Genomic DNA, 13,599 nt, shown 5'->3' with positions numbered 1-13,599 from the left:
GTGAAATGAAATTTACTGTATGGTAACTTTATAAGATATGAGGTAGGTAGAAAGTTTTAAAATACCGGGTAAGTACATCATGTAGGTACCTAGGTAACCAGGTACTCCTAAAAGGCTGTTTACCTAGGTAGGTAGGTACCCAGGCCAAAGGTGCACGGCACAAGCCACAGCAGGCTACACAAGCTACCCCGCGATTTAGCGTAGGTAATCTGAGCAGTTAAGAGTTGAGTAAAGAAATTAATTAAAAAGTTTAAGTCGCGTAATTCGACATTTTAAACGCGTCTCATCACCTCCTCTCCCTTCTCCTCCTCCACAAAACACCGCCTCATACCACAGACAATGACTAGTACGTGTCCGCCACAAGATCTCTGTAGTGTATAAGTCCATATAATATATACACACACATCTATATATCTATATGTATATCATGAATATTAACCTCGCCATATAGGCTACGGCGGATACGGCGCGACCGGCGGCAACGACGGGGGCTTTTTCGGGGGCTCCCAGAGCGGGAGCCAAGCGGCGAACGCGGTGAGCGAAGATTCGCTGCGGCCGGTAACGGTAAAGCAAATCATCGACGCGGAGCAGTTATTCAACCGGGAGAACAGCTTCCGGATCGACGGCGCCGACGTCTCTCAGGTCACCTTCGTCGGCATGGTCCGCCAGATCAGCCCCCAGACCACCAACATCACCTACCGCCTCGACGACGGCACCGGCATCATCGAGGTCAAGCAGTGGCTCGACGCCGACCGCCAGGACGACGCCGCCCACAACCCCTTCCACGAGGAGCAGTACGTCCGCGTCTGGGGCCGCCTCCGCAGCTTTGGCAATAAGCGCCACGTCGGCGTCCACGTCATCAAGCCCGTCACCGACTTCAACGAGGTCAACTACCACCTGCTCGAGGCTACCTACGTGCATCTGTTCTTCACCCGTGGTGCGTTAGGCGGCGGCGGCGGCGGCGGCGATGGAAATGCCGCCGAGGACGACAGCATGTTCGTAGAGAACAACGATGCTATGTTCTTGCAAGGCGCGTCGGTTAAAGCACGAAAGATGTACCAGTACCTCAACCAGTCGAAGAGCGGGGAGGGCACCCACATGCACGTCATAGCTAAGGAGACAGGCATGACGATCCAGGATGTTATGGCTGCTGCCGAAGAGCTGCTAGGTCACGGCAAAATCTACACTACTCTTGACGACGAGACATTTGCCGTCCTGGAAGGATTCTAAAAATGTGGTTTCAGTAGCGGGTTGCTATCGAGGCAAAGGCAAAATTTTTGTTACATGTCACGTTCCGGCGTTGTTGGCATGATGAAAGATTATAAGGCATAAAGCGGACATCGATCACATGGGTTTGGCTAAGAATGGAACCAACATCTATAATGAATGCTTTCTTAGGTAGTGTATATTATCTACCAAGATACGAAGGATTGACTAATGATACCTAAAACGAAGAACCAGAATTTAAGATAATATGCACCCCCAATCTCCCCCGAGAAGTAAATAGTAGCGACGTACCAATCCGAGACAAAACTAGACGGGGCCGAAGCACCCGTAACCGCAACGCGGGCAGCGCCGAGAGGCCTAGTAAGGCGGAAACGTAGTATAATTTCTAGAAGTGAAGGATTCCCTAATATTTTATCGTCAAAAGAGTGTGAGAAAGTAACACCGGGGGTTTCCACCCCACGAGGACCCTAGAAGCAAAGAGCAGAAGAGTAAGCAGAATCAAGAAGCAAACGGAAACTCAGACTTTCAGCAAATCGAGTAATTTCACATCGCAAGCTAGATCATAACTCATCGACTCCTATCAACTTCAGCGTCATCTTCATCAGTAATAATAACAGCGGCAAGAGAAAAAAAAACGGCGGTGGCAACAGAAGCTGTCTCATCCATTGGACAACCCTTACATCTTCTTGAACCCGGGGTTAAGCTTGATGGGGATCGATTTGGATAGCTTCTGCGGCTCGCGGACCATGATGCTCAGACGGACTGGCGACTTGCAATCGATACCGAGGTAGATGTCCTTTTTGAACTCGAAGCCGAACTTCTTGTAGTACGACGTGTTCTTCTCCGAGCTGGACTCGAGGTACATGGCTCGGCCTTCGGCGTCAGCCTATACAGAATCAGCACATCGGTAGACATTTATAGTTGATGCTTGGTAAGGTCGCATGATGAGAGGGTCTAGTTATTATTGTATCTCCTGATATTTCCCTTTTCTTCGTCATATTATAACACGTACCTTGGCGGCCATCTGCTCCATGAGCTTCCTCGCGTAGCCCCTACGCTGGCCATTGGGCTTGGTGCCTAGATATACCAGGTAGTAGCAGTCGTTGTCTCTGTCACCCATGACCTCGGCTTTGGTGTCGTGGAGCACCGGCATGAGTTCTTGGTAGTAGCGCTTCCGGCCTTCGGCAGACAGTTGATAGTAGAGTCTCCACATACCACTGCGGACGATGGTCACCCAGTCGTCCATCTCCTTGCCAGGCGGCATCCTGTGCGTCGCAAGAGTCACGTGTTAGTTGACACTTATGTGCATTTACTTCTTTGCTTTTACCAAGGTAAGCCCCGGGAAGCAAGTAAAACCTGAGTCGAGGCTACGTATCGTTGGCTCGTAGCATGTATACGTAGCCTTAGAGCCCTTGTTTTCTTTTCCCCGGTCGCCCCTCTTGATCTGATGGCAGACTCACCAGAGCGCCACGCCCTCGTAGTCCGGCCCGATGGTGGTTACGACACCCTTGTAGCAGTGAGCTGCCACGATATAGTTGAAGATATCAACGTGGAGCCGCCACTTGGTCTCGTCATCATAACCGACCATGTCGTCCGTATCAAGGACGTACTGTGCCAGTTCATCAGTAGCAAAGGCCTGCGCTAGAGATAGCGCTGTTTCCTTATACTCCGATATTCCAATAGCACGGACTTGGCCCTCCCATTTTTGCGGAACGAGAGAACGCTTCTTCAACTCAACGAGGGAAACACTGTTGCTTACGTGCTCCATGTTGGGCAGCTTGTTTACTCGAACCTTTTCGATAGCTGAGAATAGCAGACATGGATTAGTCGCGACGCTATGGCATTTGGAACTGAACAGATAGGACTACCTACCTTAAATATTATTATTTGATATATTTTGTATACTATCTCCTGTATGGACTCTCGACAACTGAGTTCTTGAGATAGGCATAAATCTCGCGGGATGAGCAAGGCAATTGAGGCTCGTGCGTAGGTCAACAGACATCAATGTTGAGTTGACGAGGGTGTCGGTCTTAGAACTGAGGTTACTTTAATTCAAAGGACAATCGACGTCAGTGCGAAGGGAGTCGAAGAGCCCTAGAGTCTGACAGCCGAAAGAATTGAAGCTGAAAGTTGGATTGAAGTGACAAGGTAGGTTATAGCTAGTGACAAGGAACTGAGTCTTGAAAGTACTAATCCCGTGTGAAGGGATAGTGTGCTATAGCAAGATCGATCAGTGTACCTGAGCTTGTGTCTATTCCTAGTTTCTTGGGTTGAGTGAGAAGAAGCGGAGGAAGAAGGAATTAGGGCTTCCGGAAGTCTGGGGGGGTTTAAAGAGTGGCGAGCCGGGAGTACAAAGCACAGTGTACAATGGTTGGGTGAGGCGAAGAGCCAAGGGTGAGGTGCGTGGGATGAGATGCAGAGAGCCTGAATAGTGGATGGTAAGCTGAGGGAGCCGCAGACGGCATGGACGCACAAGCGACCAACCAACCGCTGGGGGATAGATGTATGACACTATTCATTCCCTATCCATGCCCCTCGTGGACTACTACGTAGTACGAAGTAGTAGACAAAGAATCTCATATCGGCTTGGTTTATTGGTCGGTCGGTACGCATCGGATAACGGCAACGACCGTCTGGGCACTATATCTAGACGCTATATCTGGGCACCACACAACTGTGTGCCGGCTTCTTAGTTTAGCAGTCACAGTGCGTCAGACCCAACACATTGGAATCTCGAGTTGCCAGACCTGTCTGCATACATTGTACACCAGTCTCGTGCGCGGGGAGTTGGTGTGGGAGGGCTTGGGAACTTGCCCATTGGTACGGAGCAAACATCTTTGCTAAGGTGTGGTAATGGTGTGGTTATCATTGGGTATGAATGTCGTAGTGATTCGGCTTGGATAATACCTCGCATACCTCGCATACCTCGCTCCAGACAGTGTTGCAGACGCTGATCCCACATTATTACACGCATCCTACACTACAAGTTTGCTCATAGCGTCCACACCGGAGGCACAGACTGCAGCTTACCTAGCTAGGTATACTACCTTAGGTAGGCAGGCATGCTACTATAGTCTATAGATACTATAGATACTATAGATACTATAGATACTATAGCAGTCACCTGACGGCTCGACTTCGACGTCGGTCTGGCCGGGAGGGATAGCAGTTCGGAAACCCGGAGCGACCACCTACGTCAGTTACACGAGCGCTTGAGGCGGTCGGCCCAACGTTGAGGTCTGACAGCCATCCTGTTTTGACTATCGTACAGGTGTTTCATTGCAGGCGTGTGGGAGCCCTAGACGGGGCGTGGGGTTGCGGTTGCGGTGTTTGTTCTGGGGGAGAGTCATCCCTACGACCCTAGACTCTAGACCCTAGACCTTAGACCCTAGATCCAAGGTTTGAGCTTTAGTCTATCTTTAGTCTATTAAACTATCTTTAGTCTGTTAGGTTAAGCCATTAATGTTATCCTATCAATCGGATACGACTCACTTTTGTGAACACTTTTGTGTGAACCTACTATGTAAGAACGGCGCACTGGGTTACCTGTCTTCTTTGCACAGTAGGTAGATGTAGGTATGTAGATAGCGTAGCTGCCCAGATAGCCTAGGCCCCCCGGATCGGCCGGGGTTGGTATACATACGGCTGCGGAGTCGGTGATATGCTGATAACCTTGGTGTGCTGATACCTTATTACACCTTATTACAAGGTTGAAGATAATCTTACATCAGGATATTACATAGTAGATATGGTTAGATGATTGGATGTGATATTGACGGGGTCTTGCATTTCCGAAATAATTGAAAAGTAAACCCCTCGCTTTAAATACGGTATAAGCGCATAAGGGGGATATCTATGAAAATATGCAGTTTGCCATTGGGCATAAAACAGTGTACTCTACCTAAGGTAGGTATATAAGGTTCTTCTTCCCATCCTTTCTCAGGCGAGTTCTAAAAATCGAATAAAGAAATCAGTAAGCAATCCGATTCTTCTCTTGTTTCCTCTAATAAGTATAACCTCGCTTCACATGCGCCTAATCTCCTGCTCGTTGGTGTACTTCTCAAGCCCGGAGTCGAGGTTTTCCCACCATTCGAAGAGCATCGACTCGCATATGAGCTTGAACCAAGGCGTAAACTTAAGCTTTGGGTCGTTGAAGAGAGCCTTCAGCTCTTCGGCAGTGACGTATTTAGTATCCTTTACTTCGTTAGGGTTGGCATCGAGATCCACGTTCGCCTTAATAAAAAGGATATAGTCAACTAATGGCGATTATCAGCATTTTATCGCTTTCTTAATATCGAAAACAACTTTCTTACTCTCGTGCTCGCCCCATTTACCGTCGCTAGGAGCTTTATAATGGATTCGTGTTAGGAAGTGGAAGTCCTCGAATGGTACTTGCTCTTTCTTAATGCCTAGCTCATGGTCGAGTTTTCGTTGCGCAGCGCGCTTAACACCGTCGACCGAATCTGGCAGGTTGGAACCGGTTTCGCCAGGAATTCCCAAGGGGTGAGAGCAGCACGTATTCGTCCACATGTCAGGGAATGTGATCTTTTCGGACGCGCGCTGCTGAAGAAGCAATCGATTTTTATCATCGAAGAGAAAGCAGGAAAAGGCGCGGTGTAGTAAGCCCTTGTCGATATTTGTCATCAGATGGCCTACGAAGGTTAGTTGTTTTTCTACCATCTCCTATAGAGTTGCTACATACAGAGCTTCTTGCTGGCCGTCCCAATTGGATTGTCGTCGTTATCGAGGACAATGCATACCTCGTCCATAAGCCGAATCTGTTCTGCATCGTGACCTTCCAGCTCGGCGGAGCTAGTATCTATGTCTGGAAAAAGACGGAGCAGAGTTTCTGCCGTCGGGATATTCTGGGTAACAGTCGTGGTAGTAGACATCGTAGCCGAGTTATCGTGGTATATTGAATATTATGTTCGTCTTCTAGAAAAAGGAGAGGGGCGGTGGGTGGGTAGCACTTTTTGTGGAATTAGATACAGTTGAGAAATGCATATCGATAGCGCAAGAGCACCTTCAAGGCCAATGCTGGGGCAATAAGCGTCAGACGGGGACGCTGCCCTCGAGGTACACAGGTACATAAACGGACTATGTAGATTTTTTTTAGGGGTCGTTACACAGCGCACGGTCGCTATGCACACCTAACTCAATAATAATGGAATTGACATATCCATGTCCTATCGATAGACTATCAGCCTCACTCATGCGATGCATCTTACCTTGTTGTCCAATCAATATATTCTTGGCTGATTTAAGGTTAAACAGCACGTCCAAATATGAATACTGTGCGAATCTAGGTGCTTTAGACTAGGTATTGAATTTCTTACGTATGTACTATGACCTAACCTATGTAGTTATGTAACATATGTATGTAGGCAAGAAGTTTCGTTTATCATCGAAAGATAGTATGGAGCAAGGGGGACCTTCGCAATCATACCTGTACCTAACACAATCAGTCTGATATGTACCTAGGTTACACAATTACATTTATCCCTTACTTAAACATACAATATGACTACATCTCCAACATTACATTAGGTATTCAAAACATTGTTCAACCAGCTGCATTCCTATCCTCGGCATCCCGAGCCGACTGCTCCCAGTCCGATACATAAGTATACCAAAACTCCACTGCAGCAACTCTTTCATAAGGGTTAGCAACCTTCCTGTGCGGGATTTTTCCAGAGGCGTAGATAAATAAATGAACTTACAGGGCCAATCCTATCGTAGTTCCCAGCCACAAGCCTATAAGCTTCCAATCAAGTGCAAAAGCAGTGGCAAAAGATATGGGCAACGCGAGGAGATAGTAGATCGACAGATTTGCGTAACCACCAAATGACTGCTTCCCGATACCACGAAGCAACCCGTGAGCAACAGCTGCGAGGCCATCGAAAACCTGCATTACAGCCACAAGCGGCATGACCGTCGCCACTATAGCAATTACCTCTTCATCTCGGGTGAAGAGAAGGGGGAGTTGATAACGGAGACCCGCGAGCAAGCTCAAGTTCAACAATCCAATAATACAACCTGCTCCGAATGCCTTGGATTCATTAGTCCGTATGTCTTAAAAGCTTGGCCGATACGTATAGAAGGGTAGATAGGTAGGTAACTTACAACTTTGGCTGAGGTTCTGGCAGCTTTGACTAACCCAGCCCCTATTAAATTAGCAATCCTCGTAGAAGCAGCAATAGAAACGGGGAAGGGAATATTGAAAGTTGTTGACGTCAGAGTTATCAAGATGCTCTGTGCCGCGAGGTAAGATGTTCCAAATTGGCTTGTTGCCAAGGTAAGGATTTCAAATGCAAGCCATTCAGCCAACACCATCACCATGCCGGGCAAGGCGAGCCAAATCATAGGACCTGCGAGTACGTTAGTACCTAATCAACGTCGAACGATACTTGCATTGATGCCGTGTTGAAACTTACCCCAATTGTTGAGAGCACGTCGGGTAAAGCCTCCCCAGCATTGGGAACCGTCTACGAAGAATACATAGGCGAGTAGGAGGAATGGCATTGATGTCTGCGTTATCGCAACAGAAATAGGCGCACCGACGAATCCGAATCCGAAGTGCCAAACGAGAAGCCAGTTCATGAGGATGTTTAAGGGAGCCGCAATCAACAAGACATAGGTTGTTGCAATAAACAAACCTTGCGATAGGACAAACCGCTTGCCTGTTTCAAAGGCGACAAAGCCGGGCACGCCTGCGATAATAACACGAAGGTAGAGACCGGCTAGTTCGGCAGATTGCGGTTCGGGGACAATAAGGAGGAGTATATCCTCGGCAAAGAAGAACAGCACAGCGACAGGGACAACGAGCGACCACAAGAAGTAAGTCATCCTCTGGAGCTGTAGACCTACTAAATGCTTGTGGCCAGATCCGTATGCCTGTGCGCAGAGAGTATCCAGACTTGTTGCTAGGCCTTGCATTGGAGCGTAGCAGCAAATATTCGCTGTCATGGTGCCCACTACGATTCATTAGCAATGGCCGGAAGACGAACGAGAACAAGGCCTTCCAACTTACAACTCACGGCACCCAGCTCGATTTTTCCAATCCGCCCGACGGCAAAAATACTAGTGATATTGATGCTATACTGCAATAGAAATGTCAAGATTAACGACCGCGAATAAATCGCAATAGTCTTGGCCTCCCTCTGCCAGGTGGTCTCTATCATCCCAGAGGCCACCGCGGCATCCCACTGCTCATTTAGGTTCTCATGGTGTAAGGCCGACGGCCCTACAGTGCCAGCTAGTAGAGGTGAGGTCTCGGAGGGTCGAGCCGTGATCCTAGGGGCCTCGTCATCTTCTGGCAATTTGCGAATCTTGGTGCTGAACATGGCCTTATACAGCCTCGAAAATGTCCCGGGCCGTTCTTCTGGGATATGTTTAGGTGGAATGATGTGGTTGTCTCTTAGCAAACTGCGTTCAGCATCACGAGACTGCCTCTTTACGGCTCTGGTAAGAATAGGTTCGCTGACCGGGTCGGTTACAAGACTCGGTCGTCTATACCCAAAGGCCATTCCAGTAGGTTGCGTATATAAGACAGGTCCACTTTCAGTTTCAAACTCGGACTCGGACCTGTCATCGAAGGCATCATCGACTATCTCATCCTCGGAGCATTCAGCCAGATCACTAGCCAGTATCTCCTGCGCTATTGGCGAAGCGGGCTTGAAAGACGAAGCCATGTCCAGCCCCCTCCTCTTTGAAGGAATCGGTTTAGAATTAGGTATCTTGTCGTCTTATAGGTGACTTCAAGGAGAGCAAGGCTTTTCAATAAGACACTTAAAAAAGCAAGGAAATTCGGTTCAGCTACATCAACAACAGGAGGCGCGCGAAACAATATTCGTGCTAATTAATGTTTATCAAGTTCAAAGCGCAAGTTCTTTTTCTAGTGGGAAGATGCTATTTAAAATACATCATTCAAGGGCCCCTAGTTTATATATTGAGATGATGGTTCAGGAAAAGCATAAGATATGATACACCACTATCTACTATCTAACCCAGTAGATTCACGATAAGCCTACCTAGGTTAGGTTGATTCAATATCATCTCCAGTTTTACATCTGTCCCCAGTTTTGAAAGCAATCGAGATTTACACCGGCTTGGCCCCCGCTTGATTGGCCGCCACCGGAGCTCGCTCTCAGGTGCGCCGTCATATATTTGTCTTATCTCGGTCTAGCTCAAGCGGGTAGATACGTACGGCGCTGCTAATGTGGGCTGGAAGTGTACATATCGGGAAGAAGGTGAGACAGGAATGGAATACCATGTACGTAACTTGAACTTCTATCTGCGTACGGATTACATTAGGCGATAGGTGTAAGCTATCCCATTGACCGCCGGACATGGGTCTTAAAAATATCCATACTTCCTTCATCTATTACTTTGTCCAATAATTTTAAAGAATCAAGCTTGCTACCATACTATGTATGTATGTACATAGGAAAACCTGCGATCGAATCCACAACAACCAAGATAAGATGGTAAATATACTTTATTTCTCTTTTTTAATTCGTTAAAAACGTCGAGTATTTTAAGACCCATGTTCGATTTTCAATGAAATGTCAGAATGTTTGGGAAAGGTGTGGATATTGTTTAAGACCCATGTCCGGCGGTCAATGGGATGGATATGTACGTACCTAACCTAGGTAGGTATTGTACATGCATAGTTGTTCATAACCCCGCTTATCATTGGTTCGCGCGCCAGTCCCCAGATTCTACCGTTTTAAGCCTTTGATCCATTTCAATATACCTACCTCCTAGGTTAGGTATATCGCCAATCATAGCATCTTTACCTCCACGCTACCTAATAATAATAACAAAACAGATGAAACTTCGATATTATCTAGGTTAATATTTTTTTTTACCTTAGGTACCTACCTACTTAGCCTAACATACTTAATAATTAATTCATTAATATGCCCATCCTCCAACCCGACCCCGAAGACCCCCGGCCATCGCGTTCCTGCTGCTGCGGCGGCCTTTCGCTCGCGGAGCTCAGCCGCCCGGTCGAGGTCAACGACTCATCTATCAGTAACGTATTCTGGAGCTGGCCAATCCTCGGCCCGCTGCTCGTCGAGAACGAGAGCAGCGACACGCGTGATCATTGCGCCAATGAGCGAAGTTGGTTCTTTCTCTACTACCATCGTTTACTATAAGTCAAAAAAAGAAAAAGAAAAAGAAAAAGAAAGCGCTAACAAGACCCGCCCCGGGATAGCTTTCTTATCCTACCTACGGCTCTCCGTCTACATGGCCATTGTCGCCATCGCCATCGTGCTGTCCTTCCACCTTAAATCGCAGCCCTCAGACCTTGAGCTGCGCATGGCCCAGCCGCTCGGCATCGTTTTCTGGCTGCTATCTCTGGCTTGCTTGATTCTCGGGCTCGGAAATTATATTAGTTCGTGCACTCTAGCTTCTCACTATAGATCGTATAGATTGCTAATGGTTGACCGCGAGCAGAGACTCTGGATAAGTATAGTAGGAAAGTGGCTATAGTCCAGACAGGCTGGAGGACGCAATCTGTGAGTTTTCACGTGCTACCGTGACCCCCTTTGAATAGATCTGGAACTGATAAGATGCAAAGATCATGACACTTATCGCATTGTCCATCGTGGGCACTTGTGTTATACTGTTGGTAATCACTAAAGCACAGGCAGAAGAATAACTGCAATCTTCTCGACTCTAGCTGTCTTCTTGTCCATTTGACTTCTGAAGTTATATATACATGATCTGCCTTCATGAATCTGTTGATATATGTACCCTGTATCCCGGGCAAAGTACGCCAAACACCATGATCAAATGCCAGTTCCCGCTGTTTCAATAACTCCAACTACATATAGCCTTGTGGGCGACGGTGCTGAGGGTATATCGAAGCTTCTTCCAAAGCTCCAAAGACTATGTTAATAGCTCGCTTGTTATGACAGCCTTTATTCTGTATAACAGAATAGGTCTTGTGTCGACAAACGCTCCTTCTCTTTCAACTTTTCTGCAGGTTCTGCCCCACAATTACCAGCTTTCTCTCTGAATTCAGCCGAATACCTGGCGGAGAGGGAGTTCAGTTCTTCGAAATCTGTTTTTTGGCCATCCCAAGCTAGTATGGGCAAGTCCCCAAATGGGCGCAGGCTTCCTTGATTAGGAAGACTGTCGAGCAGGGATATCGGGGCAAGGGTAATCTCCGACCCTGCTCGGATCTTTTGTCTAACGTTTTCGATCTCTTCCTCGGTTGCGTCGTCTGCCAAGAGCGGCTTCGAATTTTCTTTAGTAGCATACTCCTCGGGTATATGCTTCAGCTCTCTATGGACCGTGGCTAGGTTCCTAGCGGTATCAACACCGGGATACAATATCCAATAGCCGCGTGCTCGGGCGAGTCTTAGGGCATATTCCAGCCAAGAAGGATGTTGCATGCTCACGACCTTTTCTGATAAGAGCGCTGGGACAGGGTCCGACTTCTGCTTAGCTTCTAGTGATCTGGAGACAAAATCGTGTAGCTCCACCCATTTGTCGCCTAGGAAAAGCACAGCATTGCTGGTGGGTGCTTGCCACAGGAACGAAGTTGAAACTTCGTTCTGTGGAACATCACTAGACTGGGAGTTTTGTAGAATTGAAGGCGGAGAAAATGAGCCTTTTCCGTCTAGTAGCTGGAGTGGTTGTTCGAGGCTGATGCCAAAAAGCCGGCGATCCCAGTGCTGGTGGGTGGAAATAGCAGAGTATTTATATTCCAATAAAGAATATTTTAAGTCTATAGGGGTTAATCAAAATTGTACTCTTGTAAGAGGGGGCATAGTACTTACAATGGAGGAAATCAGGGGATAATTCGGCTTGCGGAGAAAGTACTAATATGTGTGAGAGTTCTGCCTGGGCCGGCCAGAAAGATTCAAGGAAACGGGCAGAACTTTCCTCCTCGTTCATCCTCTTGTGAGGTATACGATGGCGGAGAGAAAGATGCCGTGCATTAGTCGGGTTAGGGACATGGGCAGGTGGCCAGGCGAACGTTTCGAGAAAGTGTTTAGTTGAATAGTCAATGTCGTGAGGGAGCTCGATGGTGAGATGAGGGACCGAACCCGAAGTATAATCCGCAGCACCAAGTGATCTAAGAAGTCTGATCAAGCTCCCCGAAGTGCCCGGTACTGCATGAATAAGAATATCAATATGCACTTTATTCCACACTTAAAAATACGGTCAGTAATGCTAGGCACAGTTAGGGTTAGGTGGTGAATTATATCTTACTGCGTAAAGCTTGACTATCGAGCTTTGTTAGCCACTCGAGCCTTTTCCCGGAACCACGCGGTAGCTCAATTAAAGTATTCTTCTTGACATTCGTGTGCTGCTGTGCGGCCCGTCGGAAGAAGGGTTCCTCGTCATTCGAACCATCTACAAAAATAGCTTGAGGGTGCATATAATAAAAGATGTGATCTGAAATACACATAAGTAACTGCGCCTATGCCGCGAGAGAAATAATACGCACGTAACGCTCGAAATACCGCATTTTCCATCCGATCGTCTGTCGATATCTGAGCATACTCGGTACGCGCATCTTACAATTAAGTTAGTAGGCGTTCACGTCATCATAACCTTTACAGGTATCGTACCGTGGAATATGATGTGGCATGAATCGTCGATGCCGTTAAGTTTCCGCAGGTCTCGTATGTCAATATCGCTCCGACTCATCAGGGCAAAATGTACGTAATTCTGCAGTTCCAATCCCATCTGGCAAGCAATCGGCAGTAGCGTCGCCGCGCTCTTAAGACTCGAGGTCGCAAATAGAACGTTCCTATTAATCGCCATAGTCCCCTTTGTGCCGCCGATAGCATGTAGTGTCTGCGCCAGTTCAAGGAACTTGACGGGTCCGTTCAAATTACGCTCGGGCGTGTTCGGCGGACGGGCATGCGGTTTAGCCGGAGAGGACTTAGGCCGTTCGTAAGACGGGCGCTTGGGAGTAGCAGCATCGAGGTCGTCCAGGTAAGTGTAGCTTGGACGGCGCATCTGTGCGTTAGGACCGAGGTCGGGTATATTCTTGATAAAGAGATAGATGGCCACAGCTACGACAAGCGCGATAGCTATACGTTTGAGCGACCGCCGCGGAGGGACTCTAGCAGGATGCCAATTAGGCTGTCGCAAGCCAGTGCCATTCTTAAAGGGCTTATGGTCATCATCCTTCTTACCCAGCTCCTCCTCGCTGAGGAAGAATCCTCGCATCTTCCCCCACGCAGACATACCCTAAACTTCGACACGGGCCCTTCAGCGCGAGCAGAAGATGGGCAAGCTAGGCGGATATCACAGCGCGGTCCTTGAGGGTGGCAGAGGCGTTGAAAGCCGCATCTCAAAATTGCAACCCCAAGATTGAGTAAAGGTTTCGTAGTAAAAAGA

General features: G+C 47.8%; 6 protein-coding genes across 6 annotated transcripts; 2 read left to right on the top strand and 4 right to left on the bottom strand.

The window, feature by feature from the left end:
- Positions 1–232: 232 nt before the first annotated feature.
- F4813DRAFT_358811 (replication protein A, subunit RPA32) lies at positions 233–1,376 on the top strand. The gene is made up of 2 exons (XM_049243274.1): positions 233–346; positions 452–1,376. Exons 1-2 carry the CDS (start codon positions 340–342, stop codon positions 1,228–1,230), a joined length of 786 nt encoding a protein of 261 aa, XP_049099989.1. The 5' UTR covers positions 233–339; the 3' UTR covers positions 1,231–1,376.
- A 527-nt stretch (positions 1,377–1,903) lies between these two features.
- F4813DRAFT_389286 (uncharacterized protein) lies at positions 1,904–2,995 on the bottom strand (the record flags this gene model as incomplete). Its single annotated transcript, XM_049246806.1, has 3 exons — positions 1,904–2,113; positions 2,240–2,492; positions 2,688–2,995. 3 exons carry the CDS (start codon positions 2,993–2,995, stop codon positions 1,904–1,906), a joined length of 771 nt encoding a protein of 256 aa, XP_049099988.1.
- Positions 2,996–4,756: 1,761 nt separating this feature from the next.
- On the bottom strand, positions 4,757–6,232 carry F4813DRAFT_68010 (Isopentenyldiphosphate isomerase). Its single transcript, XM_049248761.1, has 3 exons — positions 5,933–6,232; positions 5,544–5,882; positions 4,757–5,486 (listed from the first exon to the last, which is right to left on the bottom strand). The coding sequence occupies exons 1-3, from the start codon at positions 6,120–6,122 to the stop codon at positions 5,254–5,256; spliced, it is 762 nt and encodes a 253-aa protein (XP_049099987.1). The 5' UTR covers positions 6,123–6,232; the 3' UTR covers positions 4,757–5,253.
- Positions 6,233–6,550: 318 nt separating this feature from the next.
- F4813DRAFT_358802 (MATE efflux family protein) lies at positions 6,551–9,486 on the bottom strand. The gene is made up of 5 exons (XM_049243273.1): positions 8,261–9,486; positions 7,665–8,204; positions 7,354–7,598; positions 6,951–7,279; positions 6,551–6,881 (listed from the first exon to the last, which is right to left on the bottom strand). Exons 1-5 carry the CDS (start codon positions 8,919–8,921, stop codon positions 6,794–6,796), a joined length of 1,863 nt encoding a protein of 620 aa, XP_049099986.1. The 5' UTR covers positions 8,922–9,486; the 3' UTR covers positions 6,551–6,793.
- A 665-nt stretch (positions 9,487–10,151) lies between these two features.
- F4813DRAFT_389283 (uncharacterized protein) lies at positions 10,152–10,897 on the top strand (the record flags this gene model as incomplete). The annotated part of the gene is made up of 4 exons (XM_049246805.1): positions 10,152–10,356; positions 10,451–10,630; positions 10,693–10,754; positions 10,817–10,897. The coding sequence occupies 4 exons, from the start codon at positions 10,152–10,154 to the stop codon at positions 10,895–10,897; spliced, it is 528 nt and encodes a 175-aa protein (XP_049099985.1).
- A 168-nt stretch (positions 10,898–11,065) lies between these two features.
- Positions 11,066–13,598, bottom strand: F4813DRAFT_67895 (uncharacterized protein). The gene is made up of 5 exons (XM_049248760.1): positions 12,822–13,598; positions 12,698–12,766; positions 12,460–12,645; positions 12,024–12,398; positions 11,066–11,971 (listed from the first exon to the last, which is right to left on the bottom strand). The coding sequence occupies exons 1-5, from the start codon at positions 13,444–13,446 to the stop codon at positions 11,160–11,162; spliced, it is 2,067 nt and encodes a 688-aa protein (XP_049099984.1). The 5' UTR covers positions 13,447–13,598; the 3' UTR covers positions 11,066–11,159.
- Between the last annotated feature and the right edge of the window lies 1 nt (position 13,599).

Source organism: Daldinia decipiens (genome assembly GCF_022478715.1).
Source record: "Daldinia decipiens strain CBS 113046 unplaced genomic scaffold F4813scaffold_15, whole genome shotgun sequence".
Lineage (NCBI taxonomy): Eukaryota > Fungi > Ascomycota > Sordariomycetes > Xylariales > Hypoxylaceae > Daldinia > Daldinia decipiens.
Note: the sequence above shows the minus strand (reverse complement) of the source record. Positions and strands in the feature narration are given on the sequence as shown.